General features: G+C 68.6%; 1 protein-coding gene across 1 annotated transcript; it reads left to right on the plus strand.

Annotated features, from left to right (window-relative positions):
* The first annotated feature begins 307 nt into the window (after positions 1-307).
* Positions 308-13,231, plus strand: ARHGAP27 (Rho GTPase activating protein 27). The gene is given in 16 exon segments (XM_075722719.1): positions 308-1,002; positions 5,218-5,646; positions 7,332-7,547; positions 7,741-7,851; positions 7,953-8,020; positions 8,127-8,214; positions 9,832-9,936; positions 10,273-10,371; positions 10,440-10,530; positions 10,697-10,822; positions 11,122-11,220; positions 11,502-11,579; positions 11,735-11,869; positions 12,844-12,896; positions 12,898-12,950; positions 13,054-13,231. Coding segments are annotated over 16 exon segments (2,610 nt in total). The 5' UTR covers positions 308-321.
* The last annotated feature ends 7,830 nt before the right edge of the window (positions 13,232-21,061 follow it).

Genomic DNA, 21,061 nt, shown 5'->3' on the forward strand with positions numbered 1-21,061 from the left:
GCAGGACCCGCCGCGCGCCCCACCGCCCCCGCCTGCACCCCAACGCCGGCTGGAGGTGAGGTCCGGGGGCTCGGTGGCTTTGGGAGCTTGGGACTCGGGGGCTTCGGGGGCTCGGGGACGGCGGGTGAGGCTGGTGGCGGTGACCCCAGGGCTGTTTCGGGCGGGTTCGGGTGGTTTGCGGAGCGGCCGCATGGGGCTGGGGCTCAGCGGGGACCCCCCAGCTCAGCTCTCCCGGGGTCCCCGCGCACCCCGCGAGGGGCTGGGAGCTGCCGTCACCCCTTCCCCGCCCCGTCTCCCGCAGGCGGAGGCGCCGGGGCGGCCATGGAGGCGGCGGTGCCGGCGGAGGAGGCGTTGGTGCTGGTGGAGTACGGCTTCGAGTACCGAGCCAAGGACGGGACTTTGGTCTCCATCAAGCCTAACGAGCGCTACGTCCTGCTGAAACGAACCAACCACCACTGGTGGCACGTCAAGAGGAGTGGGGACGCCCGGCCCTTCTACATCCCTGCCCAGTACGTGAAGGAGCTGCCCCCCATCGCCGCCCCGGCCCCACTCGACCCCCCGGCGCCCAGGCACGCCGGGACGGATCCAGCCACGCTCGCCCCGCAGCCGCCGCCGGCCTACGAGTACCGCTTCGTCGGCGCTGCCGAGGCAGAGGAGCCGGCCGGAGGATGCTCGGTGCCCCGCAGGGACTCCGCGCCCAGGAGGGAATCGGTGCCCCGGAGGGACTCGGCGCCCTGGAGGGACTCGCCGCTGGCACTCAGCTCTTTTCGGGTCCCCCCGGGGCCGAGCCCGCAGCCCGCCGAGCCCGTGCGCCCCTCGCACTCCCTGGACGACCTGGCGCGGGTGACGCTGGCGCCGCGCGGTGCCACCGCCGTGGGGTCGCGCGGGGACCCCCTGGGACACGCTCGCCCGCTCGCCAAGAGCCGCTCCGAGACCCTCTACGCCCCCGGCAAGGACAGGGACGCGGCCGGGAGGTGGCCGGGGTCCGGCCACGTGGCTCAGGTACGGCGACAGCCCCAGCGCTGGCCCCAAGGGCAGCGCCGGGGGGGTTTGAGCGCGGGGGGGGGGGGGGAGCAGGATGCCCGGGCCCCCCAGCTGATTCAATGCCCCGCGTCTCCCCCCGGCACGACCCCGTGACCCCCGGCATGGGGTGGGGGGGGCACCCAGGGGCTCCCCAGCACCGCTGCCACCGCTGGGACCCCCCCGCACCCCCCCCCCGAGCTGCCCCCGTGGGGCAAACCTGGGGGCCAACCCCCCCCCGTAGAGGTTTGCCAGCAATTATCACCTCGGGGGGGGTGACCGACCCCCCCACCGGGCACCCACCCCGCGCACCTTCCCTGCTCAGCCCCCCCTGCACCCTGCCTCAGTTTCCCCACCCTCCTGGGCACCCCAGGCTCTCCCAGCCCCCCCGCTCTGCCCCGCTGGGGTGAGGAGCCCAGCGATGCCCGCAGGCCCCGGGGTGGGGGGCTCGGTGGCACCCAGGGGTCCTTGGGGGGGGTCCCGCACCCCGTTCCCGGCAGCGTTCCCGGGGCGGGAGGAGGCAGAAAGGGGTTAACAGGGAAGCGCAGCAACTCCTCCCTGCCGGGGCGGGTGTCTCACCTGGGCGCAGCACCCAGTGCCGGAGGTGGGTGCTGGGTGCACCCCGCCTCAGGCAGGCGCCCCGCCACCCCAAAGCCCACGCTCACCCCACGCCAGTAAGTAGCGAGGGGCCCTTCCCAGCCCCACCCCCCCCGGGGCTCCCCGCTGCACCCCTCTTTTTGGGGGGCACCCAAGGGTGGGGGGTGCCCCCTGGCCACTCGCCTGCCACCGACACTGACGGGTGCACCGGGGCGAGAGGGCAATGACGGGGGTGGGGGGGGGGTCCCGCAGCCTTGTCCCCCCACCCCACCCCAGCACCAATCTTTGGGGTAACCCCAGGCACCCACAGCACCCCCAGCCCTCACGTCCCCCGCTTTAAGGGGGCTGTGCCGCCCCGGGGGGTGTTTTCCTGGAGGAAAGGGGGTCTTGGTGGCAGGGGGCTGGGGTTTACACCCCATTTTACACCCCCATTTTACACCCCGCCACCCTGGCCGTGCCGGATTAACCCCCCCAAGTGCTCTTTGCGCACCCAAAGCCACCGGTGCCCCCCCAGGAGAGACCCAGCGCCGTCCCCAACGCCGGCGCCATCGCCGGAGCTTTCCCCTTCCCCTGCCTAAACCCCACCAGCGCCAAAAGCAACCGGCGTCAGCGACGGCGGGGCTGCGGCGGCCTTGGCCCGGCCACCATGTGCATCCACCGCTGGGCCGGGGCGAGCCCAGATTTTGGGGACGCAGCCCCCCCCGGCTCGTTCCCATGCCGTTGCCGGTGGAGCGGCACGATGCCGGCTGGGCCAGCCTAAACTTGGGGGGCAGTTTTCCGGGTTAGCCCCGGCTGCACCCCCAGCACGGCGTCATCCCGGCGCAATTCCCGCTCGGTCGGCCTTGGCTTGGGCAGAGCAGGTGACATGACGGGTGGTGGGTGACGGGGTGACAACAACCCCAAAAAAAGCCAATTCCGCCCTGGGGCCAAGCGCCGGGCTCGGAGGCGGCTCTTCCGCTCCCCGAACCCCAGCAGGAAGCGCGGCCAGCGCAGGCCCCGGCACAGGCGCCATCGGCGCTACCGGAGCCTCTTGGTGCGCCCACCGGCTGCCCCCCGGCAGCGCCCGCCGCGATGGGCGACCGGGCGTCGGGCGCTCTGCAGCGGTCCCGCAGCAGGGTGTCGCGGCTGCTGCACTTGGGGAAGGTAGGCAGCACCCATGGGTGCACCCAGCTGGGGGGAGGGGCGTGTTGTGGGGTCACCCCCCCTCCTCCGAGCTGCCACCCAAATTTCCCCCCGGTGCTTACGCCGCAGAGGTGGCACCAGGCGCCGGCAGGTGCCAAGGTGCCCGTCCCAAAGCGGTGAGAGGCACCCAGCCCTCCCGGGGGGAGAGAAACCCCCGGGGATGCACCCATGGGAGGGAGGGAGGTGCTGGGGGGCTCCATGCCGGGCGTCCCCCGTCGTCACCCCCGTGTCCTTTGTCCCCGAGGTGATGGTGGCCTCTCGCGCTGGGTTTGCATCCCCACGCCATGGCGGGGAGGTGACCGGGTGTCCCTGGGGTCACCCTCCCGTGCTCCCCTCCGTGCCAGGGTGTCCCTAGGGTCACCCTCCCGTGCTCCCCTCCATTCCAGGGTGTCCCCGGGGTCACCCTCCCGTGCTCCCCTCCGTGCCAGGGTGTCCCCGGGGTCACCCTCCCCTGCTCCCCTCCATGCCAGGGTGTCCCCGGGGTCACCCTCCCGTGCTCCCCTCCATTCCAGGGTGTCCCTAGGGTCACCCTCCCGTGCTCCCCTCCATTCCAGGGTGTCCCCGGGGTCACCCTCCCCTGCTCCCCTCCATGCCAGGGTGTCCCCGGGGTCACCCTCCCGTGCTCCCCTCCATGCCAGGGTGTCCCTAGGGTCACCCTCCCGTGCTCCCCTCCATGCCAGGGTGTCCCTGGGGTCACCCTCCCCTGCTCCCCTCCATGCCAGGGTGTCCCTAGGGTCACCCTCCCGTGCTCCCCTCCGTGCCAGGGTGTCCCCGGGGTCACCCTCCCCTGCTCCCCTCCATGCCAGGGTGTCCCTGGGGTCACCCTCCCGTGCTCCCCTCCATTCCAGGGTGTCCCTAGGGTCACCCTCCCCTGCTCCCCTCCGTGCCAGGGTGTCCCTGGGGTCACCCTCCCGTGCTCCCCTCCGTGCCAGGGTGTCCCTGGGGTCACCCTCCCCTGCTCCCCTCCGTGCCAGGGTGTCCCCGGGGTCACCCTCCCGTGCTCCCCTCCATTCCAGGGTGTCCCCGGGGTCACCCTCCCGTGCTCCCCTCCATGCCCATTCCAGGGTGTCCCCGGGGTCACCCTCCCCTGCTCCCCTCTGTGCCAGGGTGTCCCTGGGGACGCTCCTCCCGCTGTCCCCCGCACCCCGGGGTGACGGGCAGGGCTGGGGTTGGGAAACTTTGTCCCCGTGGCGGTTGGAGGGCGGCTCAGGGGCTGTAAAGCTGGGGAGATCAAAGGGTGCCAGGAGGGGATTCCCCGCCAGCAGCAGCGCCCGGGGCCGCCTGCTCCCGGGGGCCGCGTGCCCCGACCCCCGCAGCCCCGCGGAGAGCGGGGGGCAGCCAGGCAGCCGCGCCGGGGGCCCTCGGGGCCTTCTTTTGGGACGTGGTGATGAGGCTGCGGGTCTCAGCGCCCGGTTCTGCTCGTCAGCGGGGTCGGGGTGCTGGGGCGGGTGCAGGGGCTGTGGGTGCTGGCGGTGCGGGTGCTGGTGGTTTGGGTGCTGGTGATGTGAGGGCAGAGGCTGGGGGTGTGGGTGGTGTGGGTGTTGGAGATGTTCCATGGTGAGGATGTTGAGGGTGCCGACGCCAGGGAGGTGGGTGCAGGGGCTGGGGGTGCAGGCCATGGGCATGGCGGTGGCGCTGGGGCTGCAGATGTCAGGGGCGTTCATGGTTTGGGTGCCAATGATGTGGGTGCTGATGGAGTGGGTGCAAATGCTGGGTGCTGACACCAGCGTGGTGGGTGCAGATGATGTGGGTGCAAACCATGTGGGTGCAAGTGCTGGGTGCTGATGCCAAGGTTGGGGTGCTGATGATGTGGGTGCTGGCAATGTGGGTGCAAATGCTGGGTGCTGATGCCAAGGTTGGGGTGCTGATGATGTGGGTGCTGGCAATGTGGGTGCACATGATGTGGGTGCAAGTGCTGGGGTGCTGGTGCCAAAGTTGGGGCGCTGATGACGTGGGTGCTGACGATGTGGGTGCAAGTGCTGGGTGCTGCTGCCCATGCCCCGGGTGCAGATCCCGGGGGTGCAGTGGGTGACGTGGATACCGGTGATGCAGGTGCTGACGCTGGGGACCACCATGCCCCAAGCCCAAACTCTCTCTGTGTGCTCGGACCGGACTCTTATCCCCACTGCCGGCTGGGTGCTCCCTGCCGCGATGTGGGTGCTGTGGGTGCCGTGGGTGCCCTCCTCCCAGGCGCTTACACCCCATCGCTCTCAGCTCTTGCCCGGTGGGATAGGGTGGAGGGATGCCCCAGCAGCCGGGGCAGGGCAGGATCCGGCTCCTTGGCCGCCTCACCATCCGCCAGCCCGGGTGCCACGGTGGGGACGTCCGAGGAACGCTGTCGCCAGCACCCCTGCCCCATGGCTCTCTGCACCCATCGCCAACCGCAGCACCCGAGTGACCCGTCCCTGTCCCCCCCAGGCACGCAAGGAGCCGGAGGAGCCGCCTGCCCCCATCTACCTCAACATCCAGGAGCTGCAGGAAGAAGCTGCAGCTGCCAGCTCGGCCCCGGAGAAGCCTGGCAGCTCTGTGTCGGACTGGGAAACCCACACGGATACGGACAGTGGACATTTGTTTTATTATAACCCGGTGACGGGTGAGACCACGTGGGATTGTCCCTTTGGGCAGGCAGAAGATGGAGTGAGTCCCGTCGCCTCTCCCGCCTCCTCGCTCGCCCACAGCCCGGAGTTTCCCGAGTGGGAACAGTACGTGGATGAAGCCAGCGGACAGGCTTTTTTCTATAATTCGGTAACAGGTGAGACGTCGTGGGACCCCCCCCACGCGGGAGACGGAGGCAGCTCCCAGGATATGTACCCTGGGGTGACGCAGTACGGTCCCATGGAGCAGAGGGTGAGCACCCAGCGAGGCACGGGGGTGATGAGGATGGGGATGGGGATGGGGATGGAGATGGAGATGGAGATGGAGATGGAGATGGAGATGGAGATGGAGATGGAGATGGAGATGGAGATGGGGATGGGGATGGGGATGAAGATGGAGATGGAGAGGAGATAAGGATGGGAATGGAGATGGTAATGGAGACAGGGATGGGGATGGAGATAGAGATAGTGATGGAGACGGAGAAGAGATAGGGATGGGAATGGAGATGGAGATGGAGATGAGAGATGAGATGAGATGAGATGAGATGAGATGAGATGAGATGAGATGAGATGAGATGAGATGAGATGAGATGAGATGAGATGAGATGAGATGAGATGAGATGAGATGATGAGATGGGATGGGATGGGATGGGATGGGATGAGATGAGATGAGATGAGATGAGATGAGATGAGATGAGATGAGATGGAGAGGTGATAGGGATGGGAATGGAGATGGTGATGGAGACAGGGATGGGGATGGAGATGGAGATGGAGATGGAGATGGAGATGGAGATGGAGATGGAGATGCAAATCATGGAATCAAAGAGTCACTTAGATTGGAAAAGACCTTTAAGGTCAAGTCCAACTGCAGACCTAGCACTGCCAAGTCCACCACTAAACCATGTCCCTAAGCACCATGCCTACACATCTTTTAAATACTCCCAGGGATGGGGACTCCACCACCTCCCTGGGCAGCCTGTTCCAATGTTTGACAACCCTTTCGGTGAAGAAATTTTTCCTAATACCTAATCTAAACCTCCCCTGGTGCAACGTGAGGCCGTTTTGTCTCATCCTATCACTTGTTACTGTGAAAAGAGACCGATCCCCACGTCACTGCCCCCTCCTGTCAGGCAGTTGTAGAGAGCGATGAGGTCTCCCCTCAGCCTCCTCTTCTCCAGGCTGAACACCCCCAGCTCCCTCAGCCGCTCCCCACCAGCCCTGTGCTCCAGACCCTTCCCCAGCTCCGTTGCCCTTCTCTGGACACGCTCCAGCACCCCAATGTCCTTCTTGTGCTGAGGGGCCCAAAACTGGACACAGCATTCCAGGTGCGGCCTCACCAGCGCCGAGCACAGGGGCACAATCACCTCCCTGCTCCTGCTGGCCACACTATTCCTGACACAAGCCAGGATGCTGTTGGCCTTCTTGGCCAGCTGGGCACACTGCTGGCTCATGTTCAGCTGCTGTCGACCAACACCCCCAGGTCCGTTTTGGCCAGGCAGCTTTCCAGCCCCCCTTCCCCAAGCCTGCAGCGCTGCATGGGGTTGTTGTGACCCAAGTGCAGGACCCGGCACTTGGCCTTGTTGAACCTCACACAGCTGGCCTCGGCCCATGGGTCCAGCGTGTCCAGGTCCCTCTGCAGGGCCATCCTGCCCTCCAGCAGATCGACACTCCCACCCAGCTTGGTGTCATCTGCAAACTTACTGAGGGGGCACTCAGTCCCCTTGTCCAGATCGTTGATGAAGATATTAAAATGAAGGTGGACATGGGGATGGAGATGGGGATGGAGATGGGGATGGAGATGGGGATGGACATGGAGATGGAGATGGGGATGGACATGGAGATGATGGAGATGGGGCAGCCCCCACCTGGGCTGACCACAGTTTGGGGATGCTGATGCTCTTGGTGGGGCACAGATCTTAGCCTGACTCTTCTCTCCAGCCACCCACTCCAGAAACAGACTATCCCGACCTCTCTCCAGATGAGCTGGAGGGTTATCCTGAGGAGGACTACTCACCCATGGGCTCCTACGATCAGGGGGCCACTCTCTGTCTGTCCCCGAGGCGCCCCGAGGAGCTGGGCTCGCCCCTGGGCTACTACCGGCACGGCCACCCCGAGGGAGCCGTGTTCTGCCCCGAGAGCTTCGCCTCCGACACGGTACGGATGGGGACAGGGATGGGGATGGGATATGGACAGGGAGAGGGATGGGGATAGGGACAAAGATGGGGACAGGGGCGTCTGCCAGGGGATGAGCACCCTCGCGAGGGCAGGGGCTCGGGGCACAGCGGGTGCGAAGCCCAGCACCCATCCAGCATGGGCACCTCAGGCATCGCCCGCTCGCTCCCCCCAGGTGCCGGCGGGTGGCCACCACGAGCGGGCCAGCAGCAGCTCCAGCCAGGACAGCGGGCTCTTTGCCTGGCCCAGCACTGTGCCGCCGGCGCTGGGGCTCAAGGAGGAGAAGGTGAGCACCCTGGGGAGGGGCCCCCAGCCCTTCCCCACCCCAGCACCAGGGAGGGCAGGGGGCAAACCTGACCCCCCCCCTCCCCACGCTTTGCCTTCCAGTCTAAAAGCCTCGAAAAAGCCGGAGTGCTCAACCGGACCAAGACGGTGGACAGAGGGAAGCGGCTCCGGTAAGCACATCCCAGCGTCCCCCGCCAGCGGAGAAGGGAGCCCGGGGGGGGCGGAGGGGACAGGGGCTGTGCTGTCCCCCTGCGTGACCCCCCCTCTGCTCCCCAGGAAGAACTGGAGCTCCTCCTGGACCGTGCTGGAGGGGGGGATCCTCACCTTCTTCAAGGACTCCAAGCACTCGGCTGCCAGTGCCTTGGTAAGAGCCCCGATGGCCTTGGTGGGGCCAGCACCCGTGGGACGGGGCCAGTGCCCATGGGATGGGGCCAGCACCCACAAGATGGGATCAGCACCCATGGGATGCGTCCAGCACCCATGGGACAGGGCCAGCACCCATGGGACAGGGCCAGCACCTGTAGGACAGGGCCAGCACCCACAAGATGGGACCAGCACCCATGGGATGGGACCAGCACCCACAAGATAGGGCCAGAACCCACGGGATGGGGCCAGCACCCACAAGATGGGACCAGCACCCACGGGATGGGGCCAGAACCCATGGGACGGGGCCAGCACCCACAAGATGGGACCAGCACCCATGGGATGTGTCCAGCACCCATGGGACAGGGCCAGCACCCATGGGACAGGGCCAGCACCTGTAGGACAGGGCCAGCGCCCACAAGATGGGACCAGCACCCATGGGATGGGGCCAGCACCCATGGAATGAGGCCAGTGCCCATGGGACAGGGCAAGGACCCACAGCATTGGGGTCAGGACCTGCAGGACGGGGCTAGGACCTGTACGATGGGTCCAACACCCATGGGATGGGTCCAACACCCATGGGATGGGTCCAACACCCGTACGATGGGTCCAACACCCGTACAATGGGTCCAACACCCGTGGGATGGGTCCAACACCCATGGGATGTGTCCAACACCCGTGGGATGGAGCCAGCATCCAAGAGATGGGGCCAGCACCCATAGGATGGAGCCAGGACCCACAGGACAGGCCCAGCACCCATGGGACAGGCTCAGCACCCTGCGCCAGGACCCCTCCCAGCACGGGGCTGGGGTGCCGCACGCCGGCGCGCGTGGGCTCACACCTCCCCTCGCACGCACGCGCTCGCCCTGCGTGGGAGCCGGCCGGGGCGGGTGTCGGGGCACCCTAACGAGCACACGGAGCTCGCCGGGGCGCGCGGGGAGGAAGCGGTGCCCGACCCAGCGCCCCCGGCGCCCAGCACCCGCCACCCGGATGCAGAAGCTGCCGTGGGTGTCGCAACACCCTGCGGTGAGGGCGGCAGGGGAAGGAGAGGGGACGGATCCGCGCCCTCGGGGGGGCCGCCGTGCTGGCCCCACTGCTGCGCCGTGGGTGCGGGGCTCTGTCTGGGGCAGCCCTTCTGGAAAACAGGGATGGAGAGGGGCTGGATGGAGGGGGAGCGTGGCCAGAGCACCCCAAGCCCCACGGCGTGGGGAGTGTAAGAGGGTCTGATGCTCTTCCCCTATAGAAACCCCGGGGGACTGTCCCCTCGCCCGGGACCCTGCGAGGGACCCCTCTCCCCGGGTGACACGGCCCCTGCGCGGTGCCGTCGCCGAGACGGACCCTAAAGCTGAAGGCCCCGGGGTCCCCGGGCAGGGCTGGGGACGTCCCGCGAGGTGTCCCCAAGCCGGTGGCCACGACACCCACCCCCGCGGCAGCAGCACCCCGTCCTGGTGCCGTGGAGACCCCCGGTGCCGTGGGAGGGGACAGAGGTGTCCCACAGGGAACATTTGCCATCTTTGGAGGAGGGAAGCCCGCGGCCCCGCACCGAGCGGGACCCTGGCGTCCCCGTCCCCTCCGGGCGGGTGCCAGCGGTGCCACCCTCGTCCCTTCGCTCCCGCAGCGGCACCCCCAGCCCCTGGCCACCCCCGAGCACACGGTGGAGCTGCGCGGGGCCACCGTCGCCTGGGCCGGCAAGGACAAGTCCAGCAAGAAGCACGTCCTGGAGGTGAGGCGGGTGGCAGCGGAGGGGACGTCGGACGCACTGGGGGACACCCCAAAGATGGGGACGGGCTGCGCTGCCGGCCGCTGCCCCTTTCCCGCGGGCATGGGGATGTCACCAAGGGATGGCCTGGCTCCCAGAGTGTTTTTTCCACTTGGGCTGTGCGCAGGGAGGAGGCTTCCAGCCGCCCTGGCTCGCTGGCAAGCGGCAACAACTGGGGACACATGTGTAATGAGTTGGGGGTCGTTCTCAGCCACAACCCGGCCCCCAAAGCCGGGCGGTTGCCACCAAACGCGGGCGGCCCCGCGGCCCTGCCCTGAGCGCTGCCCGCTGCCCCTGTAGCTGAAGACGCGGGAGGGCTCGGAGTTCCTCATCCAGCACGACTCGGAGCAGATCATCGCCGCCTGGCAGAAGGCGATCGCCGACAGCATCAGCAGGCTGGTGAGCAGGCGCCCGCCGCCCCCCGCCCCGGGGACGGGCACAGGGGTCTGACGCCGGCCCTTCCCTAGGGCACCGACCTCCCCGGCGAGGAGGATGCCGAGAGCGGGACGGAATTCGGCTCCCGGGAGAAGCTGGGGGGCGGCGAGGAGAAGAGGGCAGGTGAGCTGGGGCATCCCGGCGCAGGGACGGGCACCGGGGTGGCACCGGCATCCGGCGGACACGGTGGGGTGGCCACGGCGGCGTCTCCAGCTCCCGCGGCGGGGGGATGCGCTGGGAGCCCCCCGGTCCCTTGGGACCACGGTGACCTGTCTCCCGTCCCTGCCAGCGGCCGGGCAGGCAGCGGGCAGCGCCGGCGGCGAGAGCGACTCCAGCAAAGTCCGGAACAAACTCCGCAAGTTCCTGCAGAGGCGGCCGACGCTGCAGTCCCTGCGGGAGAAGGGCTACATCAAGGGTGGGTGCCAGGATGGGGCTGCGTCAGGGGTGGGTGCCAGGAGGGGCTGAGCCCCCTCGGGGTGTCCCCAGGCTGGGAGGCGGGGGGGCCACAGCCAGGGATGGAGCAGGGACAGCGGGTGGGGGGACCAAAGCCAAGCCTGACCCAAGGTCACGGTGATGGGCTTGGGCACGTCCCGTCACCTCCAGGCACCCCGTACAGGAGCGGGCCCCTCCTGCCGTGTCCCCAGCCCTGTCCCCGGCACCGGGCGTCCCTTCGGTGGCACCCGGCCGCGCTCAAGCCTCCGCTGCTTTTTCCAGATCAGGTTTTCGGCTGCTCCCTGGAAGCGCTGTGCGAGCGGGAGCGGGGGACGGTGCCGCGCTTCGTCCTGCAGTGCATCCAGACGGTGGAGAGGAGAGGTACGGCCCCGGGGCTCGGGGACAACCCGGGGGGCACCGGGCTGGGGACAGCGCTTGGTAAAGCCTAAATTTGATGGTTGGGTTTTCCCTGGAAGCTGGCTGCTGCGTTCCCGCAGAGTCACGCCGGTCACTGTCACCGTGTGTCCCCCCGGCTGCCAGGCAGCTCCCGGGGGACAGTGGGGACCCCCGGGGCTCCCTCGGTGGCGGCTGGCGTCACATCCCGGGGCGGGCTGTGGTTAACCGGGAGCTTGTCCCCCCCCATCTCCACCGTCCTCTGCCAGGTCTGGACATCGACGGGCTGTACCGGGTCAGCGGCAACCTGGCCACCATCCAGAAACTGCGCTACAAAGTGGAGCACGGTAAGGAGGCCCGCGGTGACAGCAGGGGACAAACGGGATGTGACCCCCCCCGCCCGGGGGCAGGGGGACAGGGCTGTGGCCAGGGAGGGAGGGGCCGGGGACCCTCGCCCGTCCCCAGGGCTTCCGGCACCTGAGGTGCTGCCCCGGCCCCGCAGACGAGCACCTGGACCTGGATGACGGGCGCTGGGAGGACATCCACGTCGTCACCGGAGCGCTGAAGCTCTTCTTCCGGGAGCTGCCGGAGCCGCTCGTCCCCTTCGGCCACTTCGAGCAGTTCATCGCGGCCATCAGTGAGGCCTGGGGACGGGGTGGGATGGGATGGGATGGGATGGGATGGGATGGGATGGGATGGGATGGGATGGGATGGGATGGAGACAGGGATGGGATGGGTTGGATGGGATGGGATGGGATGGGATGGGATGGGATGGGATGGGATGGGATGGGATGAGGACAGGGACAGGGATGGGATGGGATGGGATGGGATGGGATGGGATGGGATGGGATGGGATGGGATGGGGACAGGGACGGGGATGTGATGGAATGGGGATGGGATGGGATGGGGACAGGGACAGGGACAGGGACAGGGATGGGATGGGATGGGATGGGATGGGATGGGATGGGATGGGATGGGATGGGGACAGGGACAGGGACAGGGATGGGATGGGATGGGATGGGATGGGATGGGATGGGATGAGGACAGGGACAGGGATGGGATGGGATGGGATGGGATGGGATGGGATGGGATGGGATGGGATGGGGACAGGGATGGGGATGTGATGGAATGGGGATGGGATGGGATGGGATGAGATGGGGACAGGGACAGGGATGGGATGGGATGGGATGGGATGGGATGGGATGGGATGGGATGGGGACAGGGATGGGGATGTGATGGAATGGGGATGGGATGGGATGGGATGGATGGGATGGGATGGGATGGGATGGCATGGCATGGCATGGCATGGCATGGCATGGCATGGCATGGCATGGCATGGGATGGGATGGCATGGGATGGGATGGCATGGGATGGGATGGGATGGGATGGCATGGCATGGGATGGCATGGGATGGGATGGGGACAAGGATGGGGATGGAGACAGGGATGAGGATTGGGATTGGGATTGGGATTGGGGATGGGGACAGGAACGGGAACAGGGATGGGGATGGGGATGGGGACGACATTGGGGATGGGGACAGGGATGGGGACAGGGATGGGGACAAACGCTCCGGCTGCCGGAGCCAGCACCCCAGCGCGTCTTCCCTTGCAGAGATGCAGGACCCGGCCAGGCGGGGCTGGTGCGTCCGTGACCTGGTGTTCTCCCCTCCCGCCCGCCCACCATGACACCATGAAGGTCCTCTTCCGCCACCTCTGCAGGTGACGCCCATCTCACTCCCCCCAAACCCAGCCTGCTGCCAGGAAGGGGGTCAGGACCTGGGTTTGGGGACGTGCCAGGTGACACCATCCCTCGTCCCCGCAGGGTTATCGAGTATAAGGAGGAGAACCGCATGTCGGTGCAGAGCATCGCCATCGTCTTCGGCCCCACGCTGCTGCGGCCGGCGCGCGAGGAGGGGAACATGGCCATGCACATGGTCTTCCAGAACCAGGTGGTGGAGCACATCCTCAACCAGTACAGCTACATCTTCCCCGACGGCTAAAGGTGCGGGGACAAGCCCAGCGGCGGGGGACGTGAAGGAGCAGGGTCTCGGTGGACGGACTTGGCTGCGTGTCACCTCAGACTGTGCGTGGTGACAACTGTGGGCTCAAGGAAGGGCAGCGCGGCGGCCCGGCTCGCTCAGGATGCGGCTCGAGGGACGGGTGCCGGAGCTGGCGGCACCCCGAGCACCCCGTCCTCTGCCTCCTGCTCCCACTGGGGCCGGATCCGCGGGGATGGAGCCCCGGGGGGGGTGTGGGGTTTTGGGGAAGAGACCTCAAGAGGGGACGATGGAGCCCTGCGGTCCCCAGTGGCACAGACCCGGCATCCCTCGGCAAGACGGTGGAGGTGCCCGGCCGGGCAGTGCCCGCGGGGACGGTGCCGCCGGCGGGGTGGGGCAGGGAGAAGCCGGGCTGTGCCGCAGCTGGAGCCCGCGTCCGGCACGAGCCCGCCGCCCCGTTCCCAAATAAAGAGCCCGTTCAGCTGTGAGGACGGCATTGCTGGCAGGGCACGGGACATCCCCGGGGACACCGGGGCACAGCGGGGGCTCGGTGCCCCTTGGCTCCGTGGGGACAAGGTGTGCCCCTTCTACCCCCAGAGGAGGAGGGGACCTCGGCATCCCCAGACCGCAGGCCACCACGGTGACCGCGTCCCCTGGGCTTTGGGACACCTTCCCTGCCCCATGGCATCGCAAGCGTCACCACAGGCAGCGGGGACGGGTGCTGAGAGCGATACGGTGGGGAGCGGGTGCCGGTGGGACGCGAGGTTCTGCCACCCAGAGTCACCCCTCCGGGGTGGGGACACTTTGGGTCACGATGGCGACGATTTGGGACACAACCAGGACAGTATGGGACACAAAAGGGACGGCAAGGGACACAACTGGAATGCTTTGGGACGTAACAGGGACACGAAAGGGCACGGCAGAGACAGGAGAAGGATGCTGTGGGACACGGTGGTGACGCTCTGGGACACGACGGGGGCAGGTCAGCATGCAACAGGGGTTTGGGACACAGTGGGGACGGCTGGGATGTCGAGGGGACACTTTGGGATGCAGCAGGGACACTTGGGGACACAACAAGGGCACTTTGGGGCGCGGTGGGGATACTTTGGGGTGTAATGGGGACACTTTGGGATGTGAGGGGTCATGATGGAGACCCTTTGGGTTGCAGTGGGGACACTGTGGGGCACAAGAGGATGCTTCAGGGGCACAGCAGGGGTACTTTGGGACACAAGGGGACAGGACGGGGACCCTTTGGGATGCACTGGGGAGGTTTGGGGGCACAAGGGGAAACTTTGGGGGACAAGAGGATGCTTCAAGGGTGCGGCAGGGGGGCTTTGGGACAGGAGGGGATGCAATGGGGACCCTCTGGGATGCAGTGGGGACATTTTGGGGCACAAGGAGACACTTTGGGACATGAGGGGATGCAATGGGGACACTTCAGGATGCAGCGGGGACACTTTGGGGCACAAGGAGACACTTTGGGACAGGAGGGGGTGCAATGGGGACCCTTCGGGATGCAGCAGGGACATTTTGGGGCACAAGGAGACACTTTGGGACACTTCAGGATGCAATGGGCACACTTTGGGATGCAGTGGGGACGTTTTGGGGCACAAGGAGACACTTTTTGGGATGCAATGGGGACACTTCGGGATGCAGGGGGGACGTTTTGGGGCACAAGGGGACACTTTGGGACAGGAGGGGGTGCAATGGGGACACTTCGGGATGCAGTGGGGGACTTTTGGGGCACAAGGAGACACTTTGGGACAGGAGGGGTGCAATGGGGACCCTTCGGGATGCAGTGGGGACGTTTTGGGGCACAAGGAGACACTTTGGGACAGGAGGGGGTGCAATGGGGACCCTTCGGGATGCAGGGGGGACGTTTTGGGGCACAAGGAGACACTTTGGGACAGGAGGGGATGCAATGGGGACCCTTTGGGATGCAGGGGGGACGTTTTGGGGCACAAGGAGACACGAGGGGGTGCAATGGGGACACTTTGGGATGCAGTGGGGACTTTTGGGGCACAAGGAGACACTTTGGGACAGGAGGGGGTGCAATGGGGACCCTTTGGGATGCAGGGGGGACGTTTTGGGGCACAAGGAGACACTTTGGGACAGGAGGGGGTGCAATGGGGACACTTTGGGATGCAGGGGGGACGTTTTGGGGCACAAGGAGACACGAGGGGGTGCAATGGGGACACTTTGGGATGCAGCGGGGACATTTTGGGGCACAAGGAGACACTTTGGGACAGGAGGGGGTGCAATGGGGACCCTTCGGGATGCAGGGGGGACATTTTGGGGCACAAGGAGACACTTTGGGACAGGAGGGGGTGCAATGGGGACACTTTGGGATGCAGGGGGGACGTTTTGGGGCACAAAGGGACACTTTGGGACAGGAGGGGGTGCAATGGGGACACTTCGGGATGCAGTGGGGACGTTTTGGGGCACGAGGAGACACGAGGGGGTGCAATGGGGACACTTTGGGATGCAGCAGGGACTTTTGGGGCACAAGGAGATACTTTGGGACAGGAGGGGATGCAATGGGGACACTTCGGGATGCAGGGGGGGACGTTTGTGGGGCACAAGGAGACACTTTGGGACAGGAGGGGGTGCAATGGGGACCCTTCGGGATGCAGTGGGGACTTTTGGGGCACAAGGAGACACGAGGGGGTGCAATGGGGACCCTTTGGATGCAGTGGGGACTTTTGGAGCACAAGGAGACACTTTGGGACAGGAGGGGATGCAATGGGGACCCTTTGGGATGCAGGGGGGACGTTTTGGGGCACAAGGAGACACGAGGGGGTGCAATGGGACACTTTGGGATGCAGCAGGGACTTTTGGGGCACAAAGGGACACTTGGGACAGGAGGGGATGCAATGGGGACCCTTCGGGATGCAGCAGAGACTTTTGGGGCACAAGGGGACACTTTGGGACACTTCAGGATGCGACGGGGACCCTTCGGGATGCAGGGGGGGCTTTTCGGGGCACAAGGGGACCCTTCGGGACAGGAGGGGACTCGACGGGGACCCTTCGGGACGCAGGGGGACACTTTGGGAGGCGAAGGGCAAAGCCGGGGCCCCGCGGGCGCTGGGGGCGGGGCGGGCGGGGGCCGGGCCGGGGTCCCGGCGGGGGGGCCGGGGGCGGTGCCGGGCCCGGGGGGCAGAGCCGGGGCTGAGCCCCGCTGCCGGCCCCGCTCCGCGCCCCCCCGCCCGGCTCCATCTTGTGCGCGGCCGCCGCCGAGCGGCTCCAGGTGCGGGGGGGCCGGGGGGATTGGGGGGGCCCGGGGGGGGGAGCGCGGCCCCGCGGGAGGGGACCCCGGGGCGCCCCCCCCTCGGGACCCACGGAGCGATCCCCCCCACCCCGCCCCTTGGGACCCCCCGGGGCCGTAGGGGACCCCTGGGACCCGTGCCCCCCCCAGAGCCCTGAGGGCCCCCCGGAGCCAACACCCCCCCCCCCCCTCCGCCTTGGGACCCCCGGAGCCACCCCCCCCCCCCCTCGGGCCCTGCGGGACCCCGTCAGTGCCGTGTGTCCCCCCCGGCCCCCACCCGCCGGGCGGTGCAGGACCAGGGGCCGCATGGAACCGGCACCAGCGACCCCCCCGGACCCTCACAGAACCCCCCCAGACCCCCCCAGCGACCTCCCCCCAGGGACCCCCAGGGCCTCCTCAGACCCCCCACCAGCGACCCCCCCCCCCCCAGGGACCCCCAGGGCCCCCTCAGACCCCCCGCCAGCGACCCCCCCCCCAGGGACCCCCAGGGCCCCCTCAGACCCCCACCAGCGACCCCCCCACCAGGGACCCCCAGGGCCCCCTCAGACCCCCCCACCAGCGACCCCCCCCCAGGGACCCCCAGGGCCCCCCCAGACCTCGCCCACCCACGACCACCCCCCCAGGACCCTCACAGGGCCCCCCCAGGGACCCCCAGGGACCCCCCAGACCTCGCCCACCCGCGACCACCCCACCAGGACCCTCACAGGGCCCCCCCAGACCCCCCCAGCGACCTCCCCCCCAGGGCCCCCCCAGACCTCGCCCACCCGCGACCACCCCACCAGGACCCTCACAGGTCCCCCCTAGAGCCCCCCACCAGCGACCCCCCCCAGGACCTTCACAGGGCTCTCCCTCAGACCCCCCCACCAGCACCCCCCCCTCCAGGGCCCCCCCAGACCACCCACCAATGACCCCCCCTTGGGGCGTCACAGGGCCCCCCTAGACCCTCCCCCCCCAGCGACCCCCCCAACCCCGGGCCCCCCAGACCCTCCACCAGCGACCCCCCCCAGGACCCTCACAGGAACCCCCAGACCCCCCACCAGCGTCCCCCCCACCCCACAGGCCCCCCCCAGACCCCCCCACCAATGACCCCCCCCTTGGGGCCTCACAGGGCCCCCCGAGTGCCCCCCACCAGCGATCCCCCAGGACCCCTCACAGGGCCCCCCGGCCCCCCCCCCCCCCCCCCCAGCGACCCCCCAACCCCGGGCCCCCCCAGACCCTCCACCAGCGACCCCCCCCCCCAGGACCCTCACAGGAACCCCCAGACCCCCCACCAGCGTCCCCCCCACCCCACAGGGCCCCCTCAGACCAGCAACCCCCCCCAGTCCCCCCCGGCGTCCCTCCAGGGACGCCCCCCCACCCCCCCCCCCCCACTTCCCCGCGCTGCCACAGGACCCCCAGTGCTCGGCGCTGCACGGGCAGGATCCGACCCCAGCCCAGCGGGGGGCAGGGGACCCCCGGGGCCGGGAGGTTGGGGCCCCCCCGGGGCTGTCACCCCCCCCCCGCACCCCAGGACCAGGCACCAAGGGGGTTACGGCTCAGGACCGCCTTTGGTGGCCCAAATCCCTCTTAAGGCATTAATGGGGGGGGGGGGGGGGGGGCACCATGAGTGTCCCCCCACTGTCCCCAGCCCTGCGGGGGGGGCGGGGACAAGGGCACCCGGCCTGGAAATTTAAGCCAAATCACCAAACCTGGCTTAAAATTCAACGGGATTTAGGGGGGAAAACAGAAAAAGGTGGGAGGGGGGGATGGGATGCGCCGGGGAGCAGGGCTGGAGGGTTTGGGGGGGGGGCGCGCCTGGCACCCCCCCCCCGGGGGCCCCCCCTTAGGCAGGGTAAAGGTCGGCGCTGGCGGTGTTTGCCCGCGCGGTGCGGAAGTGGCACCGGCACCGTGGCACCGGCACCGGCTCGGCGGAGGCTCCCGGCTGGCAGCAGGTAGGAGGGGCAGAGCTGGGTGCCCCCCACCCCAGCAGGGGGGTCCCCCCTCCCCCCCCCAGCGTGGGCACCCACCCGGGACCCGCCCTCCGTCCCGCGCGGTGCCACGGGGGTCCCGGCCGGCTCTGCCCCACGCCGGTGTCCCCTGGGGCTGGCACGGCCGGGCGTCCTGCTCCCGGGGGGACGGGGGCGGGGGCCCCGCTGCTGCAGCGGGGGTGGCTCTGGGGTCCCCACGGCCCCATAAGGACCCGGCTCTGGGGGTCCCCATAGGGACCAGGCTCTGGGGGTCCCCACGGCCCCATAAGGACCCGGCTCTGGGGGTCCCCATAGGGACCAGGCTCTGGGGGTCCCCACGGCCCCATAGGGACCAGGCTCCGGGGGTCCCCATAGGGACCAGGCTCTGGGGGTCCCCACGGCCCCACAGGGACCAGGCTCCGGGGGTCCCCATAAGGACCCGGCTCTGGGGGTCCCCACGGCCCCATAGGGACCAGGCTCCGGGGGTCCCCATAAGGACCCGGCTCTGGGGTCCCCACGGCCCCATAGGGACCCGGCTCTGGGGGTCCCATAGGGACCAGGCTCTGGGGTCCCCACAGCCCCATAGGGACCAGGCTCCGGGGGTCCCCATAGGGACCAGGCTCTGGGGGTCCCCACAGCCCCATAGGGACCAGGCTCCGGGGGTCTCCATAGGGACCAGGCTCTGGGGGTCCCCACGGCCCCATAAGGACCCGGCTCCGGGGGTCCCCATAGGGACCAGGCTCTGGGGGTCCCCATAAGGACCTGGCTCCGGGGTCCCCATAGAGACCAGGCTCTGGGGGTCCCCACAGCCCCATAGGGACCAGGCTCTGGGGGTCTCCATAGGGACCAGGCTCTGGGGGTCCCCACAGCCCCATAAGGACCCGGCTCTGGGTGTCTCCATAGGGACCAGGCTCTGGGGGTCCCCATAAGGACCCGGCTCTGGGGGTCCCCATAAGGACCAGGCTCTGGGGGTCCCCACAGCCCCATAGGGACCCAGCTCTGGGGGTCTCCATAGGGACCAGGCTCTGGGGGTCCCCACCGCCCCATAAGGACCCGGCTCTGGGGGTCCCCATAGGGACCAGGCTCTGGGGGTCCCCACGGCCCCATAGGGACCAGGCTCCGGGGGTCCCCATAGGGACCAGGCTCTGGGGGTCCCCACGGCCCCACAGGGACCAGGCTCCGGGGGTCCCCATAAGGACCCGGCTCTGGGGGTCCCCACGGCCCCATAGGGACCAGGCTCCGGGGGTCCCCATAAGGACCCGGCTCTGGGGGTCCCCACGGCCCCATAGGGACCCGGCTCTGGGGGTCCCCATAGGGACCAGGCTCTGGGGGTCCCCACAGCCCCATAGGGACCAGGCTCCGGGGGTCCCCATAGGGACCAGGCTCTGGGGGTCCCCACAGCCCCATAGGGACCAGGCTCCGGGGGTCTCCATAGGGACCAGGCTCTGGGGGTCCCCACGGCCCCATAAGGACCCGGCTCCGGGGGTCCCCATAGGGCCCAGGCTCTGGGGGTCCCCATAAGGACCTGGCTCCGGGGTCCCCATAGAGACCAGGCTCTGGGGGTCCCCACAGCCCCATAGGGACCAGGCTCTGGGGGTCTCCATAGGGACCCAGGCTCTGGGGGTCCCCACAGCCCCATAAGGACCCGGCTCTGGGTGTCTCCATAGGGACCAGGCTCTGGGGGTCCCCATAAGGACCCGGCTCTGGGGGTCCCCATAAGGACCAGGCTCTGGGGGTCCCCACAGCCCCATAGGGACCCAGCTCTGGGGGTCTCCATAGGGACCAGGCTCTGGGGTCCCCACCGCCCCATAAGGACCCGGCTCTGGGGGTCCCCATAGGGACCAGGCTCTGGGGGTCCCCACGGCCCCATAGGGACCAGGCTCCGGGGGTCCCCATAGGGACCAGGCTCTGGGGGTCCCCACGGCCCCACAGGGACCAGGCTCCGGGGGTCCCCATAAGGACCCGGCTCTGGGGGTCCCCACGGCCCCATAGGGACCAGGCTCCGGGGTCCCCATAAGGACCCGGCTCTGGGGGTCCCCACGGCCCCATAGGGACCCGGCTCTGGGGGGTCCCCATAGGGACCAGGCTCTGGGGGTCCCCACAGCCCCATAGGGACCAGGCTCCGGGGGTCCCCATAGGGACCAGGCTCTGGGGGTCCCCACAGCCCCATAGGGACCAGGCTCCGGGGGTCTCCATAGGGACCAGGCTCTGGGGGTCCCCACGGCCCCATAAGGACCCGGCTCCGGGGGTCCCCATAGGGGCCCAGGCTCTGGGGGTCCCCATAAGGACCTGGCTCCGGGGTCCCCATAGAGACCAGGCTCTGGGGGTCCCCACAGCCCCATAGGGACCAGGCTCTGGGGGTCTCCATAGGGACCAGGCTCTGGGGGTCCCCACAGCCCCATAAGGACCCGGCTCTGGGTGTCTCCATAGGGACCAGGCTCTGGGGGTCCCCATAAGGACCCGGCTCTGGGGTCCCCATAAGGACCAGGCTCTGGGGGTCCCCACAGCCCCATAGGGACCCAGCTCTGGGGGTCTCCATAGGGACCCAGGCTCTGGGGGTCCCCACGGCCCCATAAGGACCCATCTCTGGGGGTCCCCATAAGGACCTGGCTCCGGGGGTCC

This window comes from Pelecanus crispus, chromosome 18, assembly GCF_030463565.1.
Source record: "Pelecanus crispus isolate bPelCri1 chromosome 18, bPelCri1.pri, whole genome shotgun sequence".
Taxonomy (NCBI): domain Eukaryota; kingdom Metazoa; phylum Chordata; class Aves; order Pelecaniformes; family Pelecanidae; genus Pelecanus; species Pelecanus crispus.